Source organism: Epinephelus fuscoguttatus, linkage group LG6, assembly GCF_011397635.1.
Source record: "Epinephelus fuscoguttatus linkage group LG6, E.fuscoguttatus.final_Chr_v1".
Taxonomy (NCBI): Eukaryota; Metazoa; Chordata; class Actinopteri; order Perciformes; family Serranidae; genus Epinephelus; species Epinephelus fuscoguttatus.
This window is the reverse complement of record NC_064757.1, coordinates 3112349-3128308: the sequence shown is the minus strand read 5'-3', so window position 1 is coordinate 3128308 and position 15960 is coordinate 3112349. Positions and strand designations below refer to the sequence as shown.

Genomic DNA, 15960 nt, shown 5'->3' with positions numbered 1-15960 from the left:
GATGGTGCTTACTGCCAACTGCTCACTGAGTGAGTCTGACTTTGCACGAAGTGGTGGTTCCCTGCAAAAAAACAAAAAAAGGACAAGTGATCTTAAGCATCAGAATCAGCTTTATTCAGCGAGTACGTGTGTATAGTGCTGGGCAGTATACCAGTTCATACAGAATACCGGTGTTTATTTTTCTTATGATATGAATTTTTCATATACCCCAATACCGGTGAGTATGTAGCGTACATAACGATAACGTAGCGCCACAGGACACTGTTTGACAGGGGACTGTTTTGCAGTTGCACTAAACAAGTATGTGAGGGCACAACGGCGTGTTGAGCAGTGAAGATAGATAAAAACAGTGAAAGTTCTGGAACTGAAGTTCCAGAACGAGAACATGACACAGAAGAATTTGTACCGAAAAGAGGAGCCGTGTCTGTTGTTTGGAAGTTCTTTGGCTTTAAAAAAAAAAAAAAAAACGACGTCAATCAAACAACAATTCTCTGCAAATGTTGTAGAACTAAAGTTGTAGCCACAGGACACAACACGAGCAATTTACTTCACCACCTCAGCCACAAACATGTCTTGGAATATCAAGAATGCATGAAACTAAGATCTGCATCCTCCACATCTGCAGATAACGTTAGCACTGCAAGAGAAAAGTCGAGTCAGATGTCACTTAAAGACGCGTTTGCTAGGGGGACTGCCTACGACAAGAAAAGCAAACGGTGGATTGAGATTACCAACGCTATCACTATCCACTTAGCCAAAGACATGGTACCGCTGTTATGCATTCTGATTCCTTCACTTCATTAGAATCATGAGTGCCACCTCTTTGTAAACAGCATCATTTTGTGAGGCCATGCAAACCTGTATTAATACTAGTGTGGACATTAATGTTTTTCTACAATATTCACTCCTCATGACAGGAAAATAGGCCATTCTAAGCCAATTTACTGCAGCAATTCCTCTGTAAATCATTAGAAAACATGGTTAACACCCAGTCGTGCATGAAAAAAAAAATACCATCATATACCGTGAAACCGATACAATTTTGAAAAATACCGTGATATAAATTTTTGGTCATACCGCCCAGCACTACATGTGTACACAGAAGGAATTTGACTCCAGTAGACTTGCTCTCATTGTACCAGAATTGACATAAGTACTCAAATTTAGGCAAGAAGGGACCAAAGAGTTCGGGATAATGCCGTTAACTATATCCTGAGGCTTAAATCTCACCCTGGTCTGCCTGGACCAGAGGTGGTCGTCTGTATTGGGGGCTCTGGAGCCAAATTCTCCACACTGGAGGCTGGAGAAGGAACAGGGGAGGGAGCTGCAGAGTCTCTGGAGCTGGTACTGGCACTAACAGACCCACTGTCCTTGGAAAACTTCACCTACAGCACAAACAAGCAGAAAAGCTTCACTTCACCAACATTATAAGCAACTGCAAGTTAAGAAGTAAGAAGTTGCAGGTTTTTAAATGCAGATACAACTTAAGTATTCATGTGACATTAGAATAATCAGGCAAGCTAGAAAAGGTCAAATACAGAAGCAGATGGATGTATAAAATTGTTAAGTGACCGTTACCCGTCGAAGCTCTGCTTCAAAAATAAGAGTGCTGTTAGCCGGGACACGGTTGGGGACTCCCTTTGATCCATAGGCTTGATTGGGTGGGATGACAATTAGACGACGGCCTGCCTTCTTCATCCCAAGCATCCCTTCCTCCCAGCCCTGCTTATACAGAGGAAGTAATAAATGCAGGCAATATACCATAATAATCATAATATCATGGCCATCATGCAGTAACAGTTAAGGCTGGTTATTTAAAGCTAAGCTGGTTTATTTCAAAACACTGTTTCCCTATGAGATCAACTAGTGGAGAGTAACTGCACTACAGAGCCAACAAGAAGGCGAATACACTGTACATGAAGCCAGTAGTGAGAAGCTTGGACATAAACAGCTGTCACAGTACTAATGCACCAAAACTGAAAAACATTTTGGCATTCTTAACATCCTAAAATGACAGTACTGTGTGGAATTTCGGATGTAACGATGTTGTCATTTACCATTGCCAATGTTTTTTTACATGATGTGAAGTTTGAACAGTTCATTTTACAGTTTTCTGAATATTTAAAAAGGGTGCTGAGCAGAGATGGCATTTGCTGGTTAACAGTCCAGAATAATTCAAATGTACATCTAAATTTTGGGGAATACAATGATTGAATGATTGAATCATGCACCTCTAGACTTTCTGAATATTATAAGACTGACTGGATTAAACCACAATAGGGAAACAAGCCATTTCACAGGGGTTGTGATACTCAAAAAAATGTATCCGCTGATTTACAGATGTCTCTTTCGCCATGCAAGTCACCATAGAAGAAGTGTATGGGGCCATTATGGTAGCAAAATAGCTGCAAATGCGTATCTCAACCTGTGTGTGCGTAATCAGATTTGTACATGTATAAAATAATTTGTAAAAGCGTGATAAAGTTTGTGAATGCATAAAAAAATCTGCAAATGAGTATTTAGAATCTGTGTGTACATAACCAGATATGTAATTGTGTAAAAAAAAAATCTACAAATCTGTATTCAGATTTGCAAGTGTACTGCGATCTGTAAATTTGTACAATGATCTGTAAATGTATACAACAATCTGTAAATCTGTACACAGATCTGCAAATGCGTACAGAGATCCATAAAAATGTAGACAGATTTGTAAATACCTATGTCTTCAGCTTTAACTCAGTCGGACCTCTCAATTGGCTCTTTGTACACCTGATTTTTGCTATTCTTCTGCCGTGTGAGATCCGCTAATGCGTGAGAAGATTTGTGTCTGTAACTCAAATTGTGTGTCACCCTGAGCACAGGCTGACAGGCTCAAGCTGCAAGCTTGGCAGAAGAGTAGCAAAAATCATGTGTACAAAGAGAGCTAATTGAGAGGCCCGATTGAGTTAAAGCTGAAGACATACGTATTTACAAACCTGTCTATCTTTTTAAGGATCTCTGTACGCATTTGCAGATCGTTGTACAGATTTACAGATTGTTGTACACATTTACAGATCACTGTACAGATTTACAGATCTCTGTACGCATTTGCAGATCTGCATACAGATTTACAGATCTCTGTATGCATTTACAGATCATTGTACAGATTTACAGATCTCTGTGCGCATTTGCAGATCGTTGTACAGATTTACAGTTTGTTGTACACATTTACAGATCGTTGTACAGATTTGCAGATCTCTGTACGCATTTGCAGATCGTTGTACAGATTTACAGGTCGTTGTACAGATTTACAGATCTCTGTACACATTTACAGATCGTTGTACAGATTTACAGATCTCTGTACACATTTGCAGATCAATGTACAGATTTACAGGTCATTGTACAGATTTACAGGTCGTTGTACAGATTTACAGATCTCTGTACGCATTTGCAGATTGTTGTACAGATTTACAGATTGTTGTACGCATTTACAGATCATTGTACAGATTTACAGATCTCTGTACGCATTTGCAGATCGTTGTACAGATTTACAGGTCGTTGTACAGATTTACAGATCTCTATACGCATTTACAGATCGTTGTACAGATTTACAGATCTCTGTACGCATTTGCAGATTGTTGTACAGATTTACAGATCTCTGTACGCATTTGCAGATCATTGCACAGATTTACAGATCTCTGTACGCATTTGCAGATTGTTGTACAGATTTACAGATTTTTTTTTTACACATTTACATATCTGATTACGCACACACAGATTCTAAATACACATTTGCAGATTTTTGTACGCATTCACAAACTTCAGCACGCTTTTACAAATTATTTTACACATGTACAAATCTGATTACGCACACACAGATTGAGACACACATTTGAAGCTATTTTGCTACCATAATGGCCCCATATAAGTGTTTTTGGGACACAGGGCATTACGAGACAGTGTAATTACAGGGTTTCTGCAGGTATCAGCAAATCTAATTTAATGCTTTTTAATGCTCTTTTTAATGCCACTTTAAACAAATTTAATGCCCATGTCCAACTGCAGATACAGTTTTTCATTTATTATATATATATATAGAGAGAGAGAGAGAGAGAGAGAGAGAATTGTAAGCATTTTACAATGCTAATCTTGAATATTTGAGAAAATCTAAATATACATTAACTGTCACTCTATAGTGAATTAGAAATGGCTCACAAGCAGAGGTGGGTAGTAACTAGTTACATTTACTCAGTTACATTTACTTGAGTAACTTTGGATAAATTGTACTTTTCAGAGTAGTTTTAATGCAAAATACTTTTTACTTTTACTTGAGTTATATTGTTTTAAGGCAACAGTTTAAAAAAAGTTTCTGAATAGTTCCTCATCCAACCACTTCTGCTGAAACTTGCATTTTCCCATTTTTCCGACATTTGCAAATATTCCCTCCTCTCTTTCGCCACAGCATGAGCACCCTCACAGCACGCTGCATTCCAAGCATCCAGTGTTGTGACTTCGTGCACCAGCCGTAAACAAGAGCCAATTAAAGGGTTCTGCTGTCAATCATCACATTATACTTCCAATCAAAATTATTAAATGTTTATATAATCAAAATAAATCATGAATAACAATGTTTTTTTTTTCCATCAAATGTATTCAATTTTTAATGCCTCTGGACATCGAATTTAATGCTTTTTAATGCCATTTAATGCCTTAATTTTTGCAAAATCTATTTAATGACTTTTAATGCTTTTTAATGACCTGCGGAAACCCTGAATTACACTGTTTGGCCACTAGGAAAATTGACTTCAAAGCCCTGCGCGCTTCCTGGGGGCCTCTTGCAACTGTTAGTGTACTGAAGGGAGACAGGGCACATCACATCCTTTGGATTTTCTGGGAAAAAGTCGTCCTTTACATGAAAGTCAGTCCACAGGCTGCCAGAGGCAACTAAAGGAAAAGTCTCTTTTTTTTAAGTTACATTACAATATGTTCACACATTAGCAAAGAAGAAGGGGTTAACAATGGTAAAAAGTTGCACAGAAAACATTTAAGCTGCTATTCTTATTTAGTAAAAAAAAATGTTTTGTCTCACTTTGATCACTTTTCCAGCTCCAATTTTCAGTCGTAGCAACTTGTCCTTGCTCTGGTTGGAGTCAAACATCTGAAATGATATTCAATGAGTTGTGTGCCAACATAGGAGTCAAATCCACAGGAACTGGAGACAGAATGAAAAGATGGTGGAAATGTCTGACCTGTCCAATGGTGTGGTTCTGCAGGAGCCAGCCTGTGTACACTACCTCCAAAGAGTCTCCATTCTCCACTGCCTGGCCTTCGCCAAGACTCAGGTCCTGAATCAGAACAGCATCTAAGGAGACCACGCTGTTCGCTTTTGCCAAACACAACTGATACATACAAAAAAGAAAGAAGTCTTCATCTGATAAACAGCATAACTTGTGCAATTTGGCAAAAGCTTCTGTCTAATGCAGATCAGAAGGTGCAGGGCTTTAGATACTTGTCATCAGAGACAGCCTGTTTTAGTGTTGCACGGTATACCGGTACTAAAATAGTACCGCTGTCCTGAGTATTCCAAATGGTACTATACTGCATTTGGAAAATACTGGTACTTTGAAATGGATTCAATTTATTAATTTAGTTAATTTATTTTAATCATTTATACACACAAACGCCTTTCTTGTTCCTGTTGGAGCACAGATTGCACAAGTGGTGTGTATGACAACACCTGTATCAACATTCGCAGCTGGCCCAAGACAAAGTCTGCCTCGCAAAGGGAGACAACACGAGACAACACCAACTTAGTGAAACATTTGAGCAACCAAACCATGACGTCCGTACCAAGGTACTTACCGAACCATGATGTTTTTGGTACCGTTACACCCCTACTATTTATTGTTCTAAAGGTTTGTATCCAAAAGGACTTTTCCTTAGGAAAGGTACCGAAGAGTATCGAAAAGTATCGACATTCATATTAGTATTGGTACCGAAACAAAGATTTTGGTATCCTGACAACACTAGTCTGTTTGCTTTGTTACTCACTCTGCTGGACAAACAATAGTCACTATCTTGTGCCACTCACCTCTTTACAGAAGTCCGATGAAGCTTTCTCTGATTCAAACATCAGGGACCAGTTTTGCCTCTGGTCATCATAAAAAGTGCAGTAATTGTTTTGCTGTACCTGCAGGAAACAAAGAACATGAGGTCAGGGACAATACAAGGAACACTTGAGCTCATGGTGTACCGTTTTTCATTAGCAATCTGCTGATTTGAGCAGCAAGTTGCATCATAGTCTTACACATTGCTGGGGAATCTGTAGAGTCATGAACTTTGATACAGTGTCCCCCATGTGTTTCTAATTCTTCTTCTACACAGTGACATACTTATATGGAGTTTGCTGCTGAATCTTATAAATATTTATATGTCAGTTGATATATTTCAAAAGACAATTATACATTTGACCGAAAAAAAATCTTTATTTTTAATTAAGATTAAATTTACATCTTTATAATAGCCTTTTAAAGCGATGGCAAGTGGACCTACATAATGTAAATTATTAAGATGTTTTTGTTTTTAAAACATACAAAACTGAATAATACAGTCAACACTAGGGATGTCCCGATCGGGTATCGGCGCCGATCACATTGTTTTTACAAAATCAAAACAACAACAATGGCCAGGTTTTTCCATCTATGTTGTTCACTGTTGCCTCCGCTTTCTAATGTATAAAGTGTGGCGATCCTGTATATTTTATGAATATATATTTTTTTATAAGACAGTCAGCTGATGGCTTGCTCACCTCCAGACACTGAGTTACCTCCAGACACACCCGCTGGTGCTATCGGCCAGTGGGATGGCTCGATCAGCTGAGCCCAGGTAGACCGGCTCCTACATTATACTGCTCCTGGCAATATGGCGAGTCACCGGCGATAGAGAAATGAGCCAAAAGTCCTCTGCATATTCGGCCTTTTACATTTTTACACCGCTCAAAGTCCGCGAAATAGGTGCGCTTGCCTGTGGAATATCATCCATCCGGCCACCGGCCTCACCTCAGAGATTCCGCCACGAATATCAAGGGATCCAACGGAGCCTCCACGCCCGAAACAACGCCGGAGCGTTACGGCATTAACACACGGTCGTGTGAGTTGGCAAAAGCCGCGGGTTATTTTCCGTTTCATTATTCCTTATTTGGAACCTTCGGGCCAGGTTGATTTATTGTTTTGAAACTGAACTGAGTGAAGAGCCAACAGTGGATTTTCTTTACCTCCTTGTTTGCGGGAAAACCTGGGGTGGAGTTTAATTTTGTTTAGCGAACTGTGTGGATTGAACTGAATTGAACTGTGATATGTTATTTGGAAATCCCAGAGTGGAGTTTTTGTTTGAACTGGATTGAACTGACTGAACGGAACAGAGCATTTCTTTTCTTTGGTGAAAAAAATATATACTTTCTTGAAACTGATTACTGTTGTATTTGTATATTTGTAGGCCTATAGTATAATTCTTTTGTTCTACAGAAACCAGGTAAAAACAACCTAATTTTGGTGTTAAGGGACCTGTTTTATGGGTTTTATTGGTGTCAAACCGCTACAAAAGATATGGGCCTATTTTGTTTGTTGAAGACAAGAAGAAGATGATATTAAATTTGTTTTCATTTTGTGCTGCTGAACCGCCGATAAGCTTTTTGGATACTATTTACATAAAAAACAAACCTTATGGGACAACTTGGATACATTCGTTTTTTCATCGCCGGTCATTTTGACCAGCAGGGTCATAAAAATCCGGTCATAATCTATTTTACTGGTCATTTTAATTTTCGTTTTTAAATGATAATAAAGACATTTAGTTTTCATTCGTTCGTTTTTAATAAATTCAACAAGCAAGTTATAAAGTGTGCATTAATAAGGACATGAACGAAAAGATGAACAAACATCCACACACCCGTGCCATTAGGCTTCGCCCTGGACACACCGGACGGCACTAACGCATCCGGTGTGTCCAGGGCGTTATGTAGTGATGCCTGTAGGCTCGGTGACACAAAATTAAAATTGTATTGAAGTGATTAGGGTATTGAAAAATGTGTTTGTTTATGCACTGTTGTGTATTTTTTTAAATTCTGAACACAGTATTTTCTCCTCACGTTCCACAGTGCATGCTATTTATTTTGAAAATTGGCCGGATTCTCTCGTCTTTTCTGTGCCCGAGTTCCTGTTTGGTACGATCCACTCTATCCAGCTTGACAGAAGCGCTCGCAGCTCGCATGAAAACTAGACCAGACGCCAAACTGAAGCGCTGCCTCTGCGGGCGCTCCGCTCTGCTCAGCGGCCTGTGTGGACAGTCAGATAGAATAACATGGGCGCCGATTGAAAACTGCCTCCGCTGCTGGGCACTGTGCTTCGGTTCCGCGTCCGGTGTGTGCAGGGCGTTATGTCAACAACGCTACATGAAGCAGATGAATGACCTTTTCTCTGCAGTGTGAAAACGGCAGCCACTTAAACCACTGACTGTGCACTCCGCCGCCAAGTGGGCAGGGGTGGTAATTGCAACTGACTGACAGCCTTCAGATTTTCCGGTCATTGTAGTAAAAAATGGTCAATGACCGAGAATATCCGGTTAACGCGACCCCTGCTCGTATCGGATCGGATGCAAAAAAATGTGCTTGGGACACCCCTAGTCAACACAGAACACTTTATATTAAGAATCTAGGATTACCGCTCCACAGCTGTATGCCTCTACGCACCAGTCAAGTTTCTCCTACAGTTTACATCCATGTCTGTGGAAACATGGATGCTTCACACATACCTGGTGGCCTTGAGATATTGTATACAAGAAAATGACACAGACGGACAGATGGACAGGCAACTGAAAACATTACCAGCCACGGTTATCACTGGCGCAGACACATAAAGTATTATTCAAAGATTCCCCACCATGCGCATAGTCCTTTTACTGTGATACTCTAATGCATCACATTATCTGTCTATATGGATTCAACCTCCTTTAGATCTCCACTCACCGTAAAAACAAAGCCCACATGAATCTTGGCTGCGGTCACTTGTTTTTGTTGGCTCAAGTACAGAAGCAGCTTGTACTGCAGAGAAGAGAAGGTACATTATTCATAAAAATCAAAAGTCACACCAATAATCTCAAACAAGTGACCGATTAGCAAACCTCCAACCTCTTTTGTTGTGCGGTTGCCCAGTATGGCTGCTCCCAGCTTTCCCTGCTTCACATACTGTCCGTTAATACTGTTCATGGGACAAAATGGCAGAAAAGCTTTTCACTTGACTTGAGTTAAGATGATTTAGGGAGTTGTGACTTAATTTATGAAGTTTATCACGGAAATAACATTATAATTAGTTTTGGAAAACAAATCTTGTGGGGAGTGATTAGTTGTAGCCCACAGACTTTTTATCTTCAAAATATACATGAAAAAAGCTGAAATATTCCTAAACACTTTATGCTATATTAAAATGGTTTTAAAAGATTAAAAACTGGGTCCTCACTATCTGAACGCTTGAACTGCTGTAGCAAATAACACTGCAGGAGCTCCGGGTGGTGGAGCTGGTTTCTGGGTGGCTGGTGCTGTGAACGGACAAAAGACAAACTGAGTTTAGCGTCCAAGTCATGGCTGAATCTGAAGTCACTCATGTCTCATTTGTGACTGTCTTACCTGAATTGGAGCTCTTTCTGGGCTGTTTGGGTGCTGTGTACTGGAATGACTCGTTCCCCTGACTGCCTTCCTGGTCTAGTCCAAACAGGGAGGCTAACTTGGCCCTGCAAGGAGAACAAGTGTAAAGATTATCTTGACATGGTTGTGTGCCATGCAATTAAATGCATGATTCACTCTGAAGTTACACTCATAGAAAAATGCGCTGGTCTCGAAAGTAAGATATGGCCCGTCATGCAGCACTGACTGTGCAGTCAAGCTGATTCCTACTAACAGGGGTAAAGCTCCTCATACATGCCTTTCATCTTCATTTCAGGGATTACTTTAAACACCTGCTATACTTAACAGCTCTTAATATTTTAATCCACATGAAAGTTCAACAGTCAGGTACACAATGGACAACATTATGAGCATTCTATTTAAATAGTTAAAAAAAAACTGCAGGGCTGTATCTATTATTTAGTTTTTTTTTTTCAAACCCAAAGTTTGAAAAAACTTATTTGTCAAGAAAAAGAAATCTTACTTCTTACCAGCTTTATCTGGAGCTTTCTACCTTCCTAACTTAAAAAATATCCTGAAGTTCATTCTAGCTCTTGAAAGCAGTCGTTTACAAAAAAATCTTTTCAACTCAACTAACTGACTGACTCACAACTCGAGCTTTCAACACCATTTCTTGGTCTTTCTTAGTAAATGAAGTCTGCTCAGTTGGCATTGAAGCTGCAGACTGCATGACAATTGAGCAAACTCCATTCGCTGAGGAAGACAGATAAAAAAAACAAGTATGAAAGTTCATTCTTGGCCTTAGAAAGTTCTTTGCCAAATAAATATCAACTCAGCATACACATGCTCCATTCTACCCTCACTGGTGAACAAGATCCTGAGAAACTTGAACTCCTTGACTGAGCCAGAAGGCAAAGCTTTCGATTTACTGGTCCGTCTATGCCCCAACCCTCATCTATGAGCTATGGGTAATGACCAAAAGAATGAGATTGCTGGTACAAGCAGCCGAAACAAGTTTTCTCCAAAGGGTGGCTGGGCTCAGCCTTACAGATAGGGTAAGGAGCTTGGACATCCAGAGACAGCTCGGAATAGAGCTGCTGCTCCTTCACGTTGAAAGGGGCCAATTGTGATGGTTCCAGCATCTGATCAGAGTGCTTCCTGGGCGCCTCCTGTTAGAGGTGTTACGGGAATGTCCAACTGGCAGGAGGCCCCGGAGCAGACCCAGAACACCCTGAGGGATTATATATCTCATCCCGCCTGAAAACGCCTCAGGATCCCAAGGAGGAGCTGGAAAGCGTTGCTGGGGAGCAGAGCATCTGGCATACTTTGCTCAGCCTGCTGCCCCTGCAACATGGCAACGGTGGTTAAACACTGATGGATGGATCAGTGTCCACATACTAGTTTTTCTTTCGTTTTTCTTTTCTTAAAGTTGCTCCGCATCATAGAGCTACTTGTTTCGGTCAAACTACTGATTCCTGGGTCATCTCAATTTTCATGTCATTTGCACTGATATAAAGAAACAAAGAAGCAGCAAATCCTTATGCGAGTTGTGTTACATTTCTGGTTGACAAATGGCATAATTAATCAAACATCAAAACTACTGGTGATTACTTTTCTAATGATCAACAAAGCAACAAAAACTGTAGTGCAGAAACAATCAACGATTACTACATCATTACATACTGCAATATCATTACAAAGACCACCTCAATAATAGGCACAGAGCTTATTTTTCCAACAGTCTGGCTCAAACCTGCGAAGCTCCACCAACATTTCTGTTAAGTTTCTGTGCTTTCATAATGGCACATGCCTTGGAAAACTGCTCAGCTGTTCAGGTACTGACCCCTGGAACTCCTTCCACTGGTAATCACTGGTATCTCCCAGAACGGACATGTTGAATGCTATGAGGCCCTCATCTCCAATGTTAAGGAAGTAGGATGAGAGGGGACAGTCTGTCTGCATGTGTAAACCAGTCTCCCAGTGTACGTTCCAGCACTCAGTCCTAGGCTACCCCTGATCTTTAGTTCCCCGGTGCAGTCACACCACTGTGGTAGATTCAACAGCATAGCAGAAGGAAAAGAAGAGCTCTGACTTAGAGCTGGGGCTCTACTGGGCAAAGATAGGCTCTGGGAAAAGGCTTCACCTTACTCCTCTAACAGGCAGCATGTGATAGGAATTAGCTGCCGTAACACTCCTCCCTCTAGAACATGCGCTAAACTGACTGCTTATTCCATCAGCTCAAACACACTGTGCTGCTATTACACAATGGTCATACAGTGGCAGGGAGCACAAAATGGTTGTCAGTCTGAGAATGTGGCAGAGCTGTAAGTGAATGCCTCATAATTGAGTGGCAAGGTATATTAATAGTAAATGAGTCTGTCGTTAAAAAAAAATGAATAAATAAATAAAAAGGTTTATATATATACAGTACAGGCCAAAAGTTTGGACACACCTTCTCATTCAATGCATTTTCTTTATTTTCATGACTATTTACATTGTAGATTCTCACTGAAGGCATCAAAACTATGAATGAACACATGTGGAGTTATGTACTTAACAAAAAAGGTGAAATAACTGAAAACATGTTTTATATTCTAGTTTCTTCAAAATAGCCACCCTTTGCTCTGATTACTGCTTTGCACACTCTTGGCATTCTCTCCATGAGCTTCAAGAGGTAGTCACCTGAAATGGTTTCCACTTCACAGGTGTGCCTTATCAGGGTTAATTAGTGGAATTTCTTGCTTTATCAATGGGGTTGGGACCATCAGTTGTGTTGTGCAGAAGTCAGGTTAATACACAGCCGACAGCCCTATTGGACAACTGTTAAAATTCATATTATGGCAAGAACCAATCAGCTAACTAAAGAAAAACGAGTGGCCATCATTACTTTAAGAAATGAAGGTCAGTCAGTCCGGAAAATTGCAAAAACTTTAAATGTGTCCCCAAGTGGAGTCGCAAAAACCATCAAGCGCTACAACGAAACTGGCACACATGAGGACTGACCCAGGAAAGGAAGACCAAGAGTCACCTCTGCTTCTGAGGATAAGTTCATCCGAGTCACCAGCCTCAGAAATCGCAAGTTAACAGCAGCTCAGATCAGAGACCAGATGAATGCCACACAGAGTTCTAGCAGCAGACCCATCTCTAGAACAACTGTTAAGAGGAGACTGTGCGAATCAGGCCTTCATGGTCAAATAGCTGCTAGGAAACCACTGCTAAGGAGAGGCAACAAGCAGAAGAGATTTGTTTGGGCCAAGAAACACAAGGAATGGACATTAGACCAGTGGAAATCTGGGCTTTGGTCTGATGAGTCCAAATTTGAGATCTTTGGTTCCAACCGCCGTGTCTTTGTGAGACGCAGAAAAGGTGAACGGATGGATTCCACATGCCTGGTTCCCACTGTGAAGCATGGAGGAGGAGGTGTGATGGTGTGGGGGTGTTTTGCTGGTGACACTGTTGGGGATTTATTCAAAATTGAAGGCACACTGAACCAGCATGGCTACCACAGCATCCTGCATCGACATGCCATCCCATCCGGTTTGCGTTTAGTTGGACGATCATTTATTTTTCAACAGGACAATGACCCCAAACACACCTCCAGGCTGTGTAAGGGCTATTTGACCAAGAAGGAGAGTGATGGAGTGCTGCGGCAGATGACCTGGCCTCCACAGTCACCGGACCTGAACCCAATCGAGATGGTTTGGGGTGAGCTGGACCGCAGAGTGAAGGCAAAGGGGCCAACAAGTGCTAAACACCTCTGGGAACTCCTTCAAGACTGTTGGAAAACCATTTCAGGTGACTACCTCTTGAAGCTCATGGAGAGAATGCCAAGAGTGTGCAAAGCAGTAATCAGAGCAAAGGGTGGCTATTTTGAAGAAACTAGAATATAAAACATGTTTTCAGTTATTTCACCTTTTTTTGTTAAGTACATAACTCCACATGTGTTCATTCATAGTTTTGAGGCCCTCAGAGAGACTCTACAATCTAAATAGTCATGAAAATAAACAAAACGCATTGAATGAGACGGTGTGTCCAAACTTTTGGCCTGTACTGTATGTATATATATATATATATATATATATATATATATATATATATATATACATACATACATACATATACACATATATATATATATATGTATATATATATATATATATATATATATACACACATAGACATATATATATATATATATATATATATATATATATATATATATATATATATGTAAATAGTCATGAAAATAAAGAAAACGCATTGAATGAGAAGGTGTGTCCAAACTTTTGGCCTGTACTGTATACATATATATATATATATAAATATATATATATATATATACACAGTACAGGCCAAAAGTACTGTACTGTACTGTATACATATATATATATATATAAATATATATATATATATATACACAGTACAGGCCAAAAGTTTGGACACACCTTCTCATTCAATGCATTTTCTTTATTTTCATGACTATTTACATTGTAGATTCTCACTGAAGGCATCAAAACTATGAATGAACACATGTGGAGTTATGTACTTAACAAAAAAGGTGAAATAACTGAAAACATGTTTTATATTCTAGTTTCTTCAAAATAGCCACCCTTTGCTCTGATTACTGCTTTGCACACTCTTGGCATTCTCTCCATGAGCTTCAAGAGGTAGTCACCTGAAATGGTTTTCCAACAGTCTTGAAGGAGTTCCCAGAGGTGTTTAGCACTTGTTGGCCCTTTGCCTTCACTCTGCGGTCCAGCTCACCCCAAACCATCTCGATTGGGTTCAGGTCCGGTGACTGTGGAGGCCAGGTCATCTGCCGCAGCACTCCATCACTCTCCTTCTTGGTCAAATAGCCCTTACACAGCCTGGAGGTGTGTTTGGGGTCATTGTCTTGTTGAAAAATAAATGATCGTCCAACTAAACGCAAACCGGATGGGATGGCATGTCGCTGCAGGATGCTGTGGTAGCCATGCTGGTTCAGTGTGCCTTCAATTTTGAATAAATCCCCAACAGTGTCACCAGCAAAACAACCCCACACCATCACACCTCCTCCTCCATGCTTCACAGTGGGAACCAGGCATGTGGAATCCATCCGTTCACCTTTTCTGCGTCTCACAAAGACACGGCGGTTGGAACCAAAGATCTCAAATTTGGACTCATCAGACCAAAGCCCAGATTTCCACTGGTCTAATGTCCATTCCTTGTGTTTCTTGGCCCAAACAAATCTCTTCTGCTTGTTGCCTCTCCTTAGCAGTGGTTTCCTAGCAGCTATTTGACCATGAAGGCCTGATTCGCACAGTCTCCTCTTAACAGTTGTTCTAGAGATGGGTCTGCTGCTAGAACTCTGTGTGGCATTCATCTGGTCTCTGATCTGAGCTGCTGTTAACTTGCGATTTCTGAGGCTGGTGACTCGGATGAACTTATCCTCAGAAGCAGAGGTGACTCTTGGTCTTCCTTTCCTGGGTCGCATTGAATGAGAAGGTGTGTCCAAACTTTTGGCCTGTACTGTATATATATATATATATATATATTTTTTTTTTTTTTTTTTTTTTTTTAAAGTATTTTAAGCTAGATCTAAAACTCTGCCTTTCAACAACAAGTTGGCTATGTGGCTTAACATGAGCGTGAAATCAAATTTCATAGCAGATCTGAATACAGCATGAGAGGCGTCATTCATTAGGGTTGGGCGATAATACGGTAATAAGGTATCCCGCGGTATCTAAAAATGTCACGATACGATTTTGATTCGATTCGATTCAGGAGCCTGCGATCGATATGACGCGATATCATATGCCCATCTAACACAATCATTTACATCAACTCACAAAAACAACTAGAATGTGATTTGACCATTTTATTTCTGAGCTCTGTTTGTTGTTTGAGTGGAGGCGTGCTTGCCCAGAAATGGTGACACAGACGTGCAATGTGAATTTCAAAATAAATGTGTATCTTTAAGATGACGATATGGATCGATGTTTTCATTTTGCATCGATATAATCGGATCGTTAATCAATGAATCGATGTATCGATGTGGATCGATGTATCGTTACACCCCTACTAAATAATGAGGGCTTGTCCAGCACCTATGTATGTGTGATTGAGTTTTCAATTTAATACTATTACAATTTAAAACAAATAGTAGTCTATAATGTTTTTCTTATAACTGCCCTTAACTGTGTCGGGACATTTGATAAAGTTTTTGGATGTGAGGTCGTCAGCTCGGACGCGAGAAAGAGAAGAAAAGATGGCAAGCCGCACATCAAGCGAGTTGGTCCCAAAAAAAAACAAAAACAAAGACACAA

The 15960-nt window shown here is 40.3% G+C and overlaps 1 protein-coding gene across 3 annotated transcripts in view; it reads right to left on the bottom strand.

Annotated features, from left to right (window-relative positions):
* fkbp15b (FKBP prolyl isomerase family member 15b) overlaps nucleotides 1-15960 on the bottom strand; it is a 70350-nt gene that overhangs the window by 50226 nt on the left and 4164 nt on the right. For 2 of the 3 annotated variants that reach the window (XM_049578762.1, XM_049578763.1), the window contains exons 2-11: nucleotides 9659-9762; nucleotides 9492-9570; nucleotides 9164-9233; nucleotides 9002-9076; nucleotides 6071-6169; nucleotides 5229-5378; nucleotides 5069-5137; nucleotides 1579-1722; nucleotides 1231-1385; nucleotides 13-61 (exon numbers count right to left, since the gene is read on the bottom strand). In XM_049578762.1, coding sequence (XP_049434719.1) covers nucleotides 13-61; nucleotides 1231-1385; nucleotides 1579-1722; nucleotides 5069-5137; nucleotides 5229-5378; nucleotides 6071-6169; nucleotides 9002-9076; nucleotides 9164-9233; nucleotides 9492-9570; nucleotides 9659-9762 — 994 coding nt within the window. The remainder of the gene's footprint in view (nucleotides 1-12; nucleotides 62-1230; nucleotides 1386-1578; nucleotides 1723-5068; nucleotides 5138-5228; nucleotides 5379-6070; nucleotides 6170-9001; nucleotides 9077-9163; nucleotides 9234-9491; nucleotides 9571-9658; nucleotides 9763-15960) is intronic. The other variant, XM_049578764.1, reaches the window with a different exon arrangement.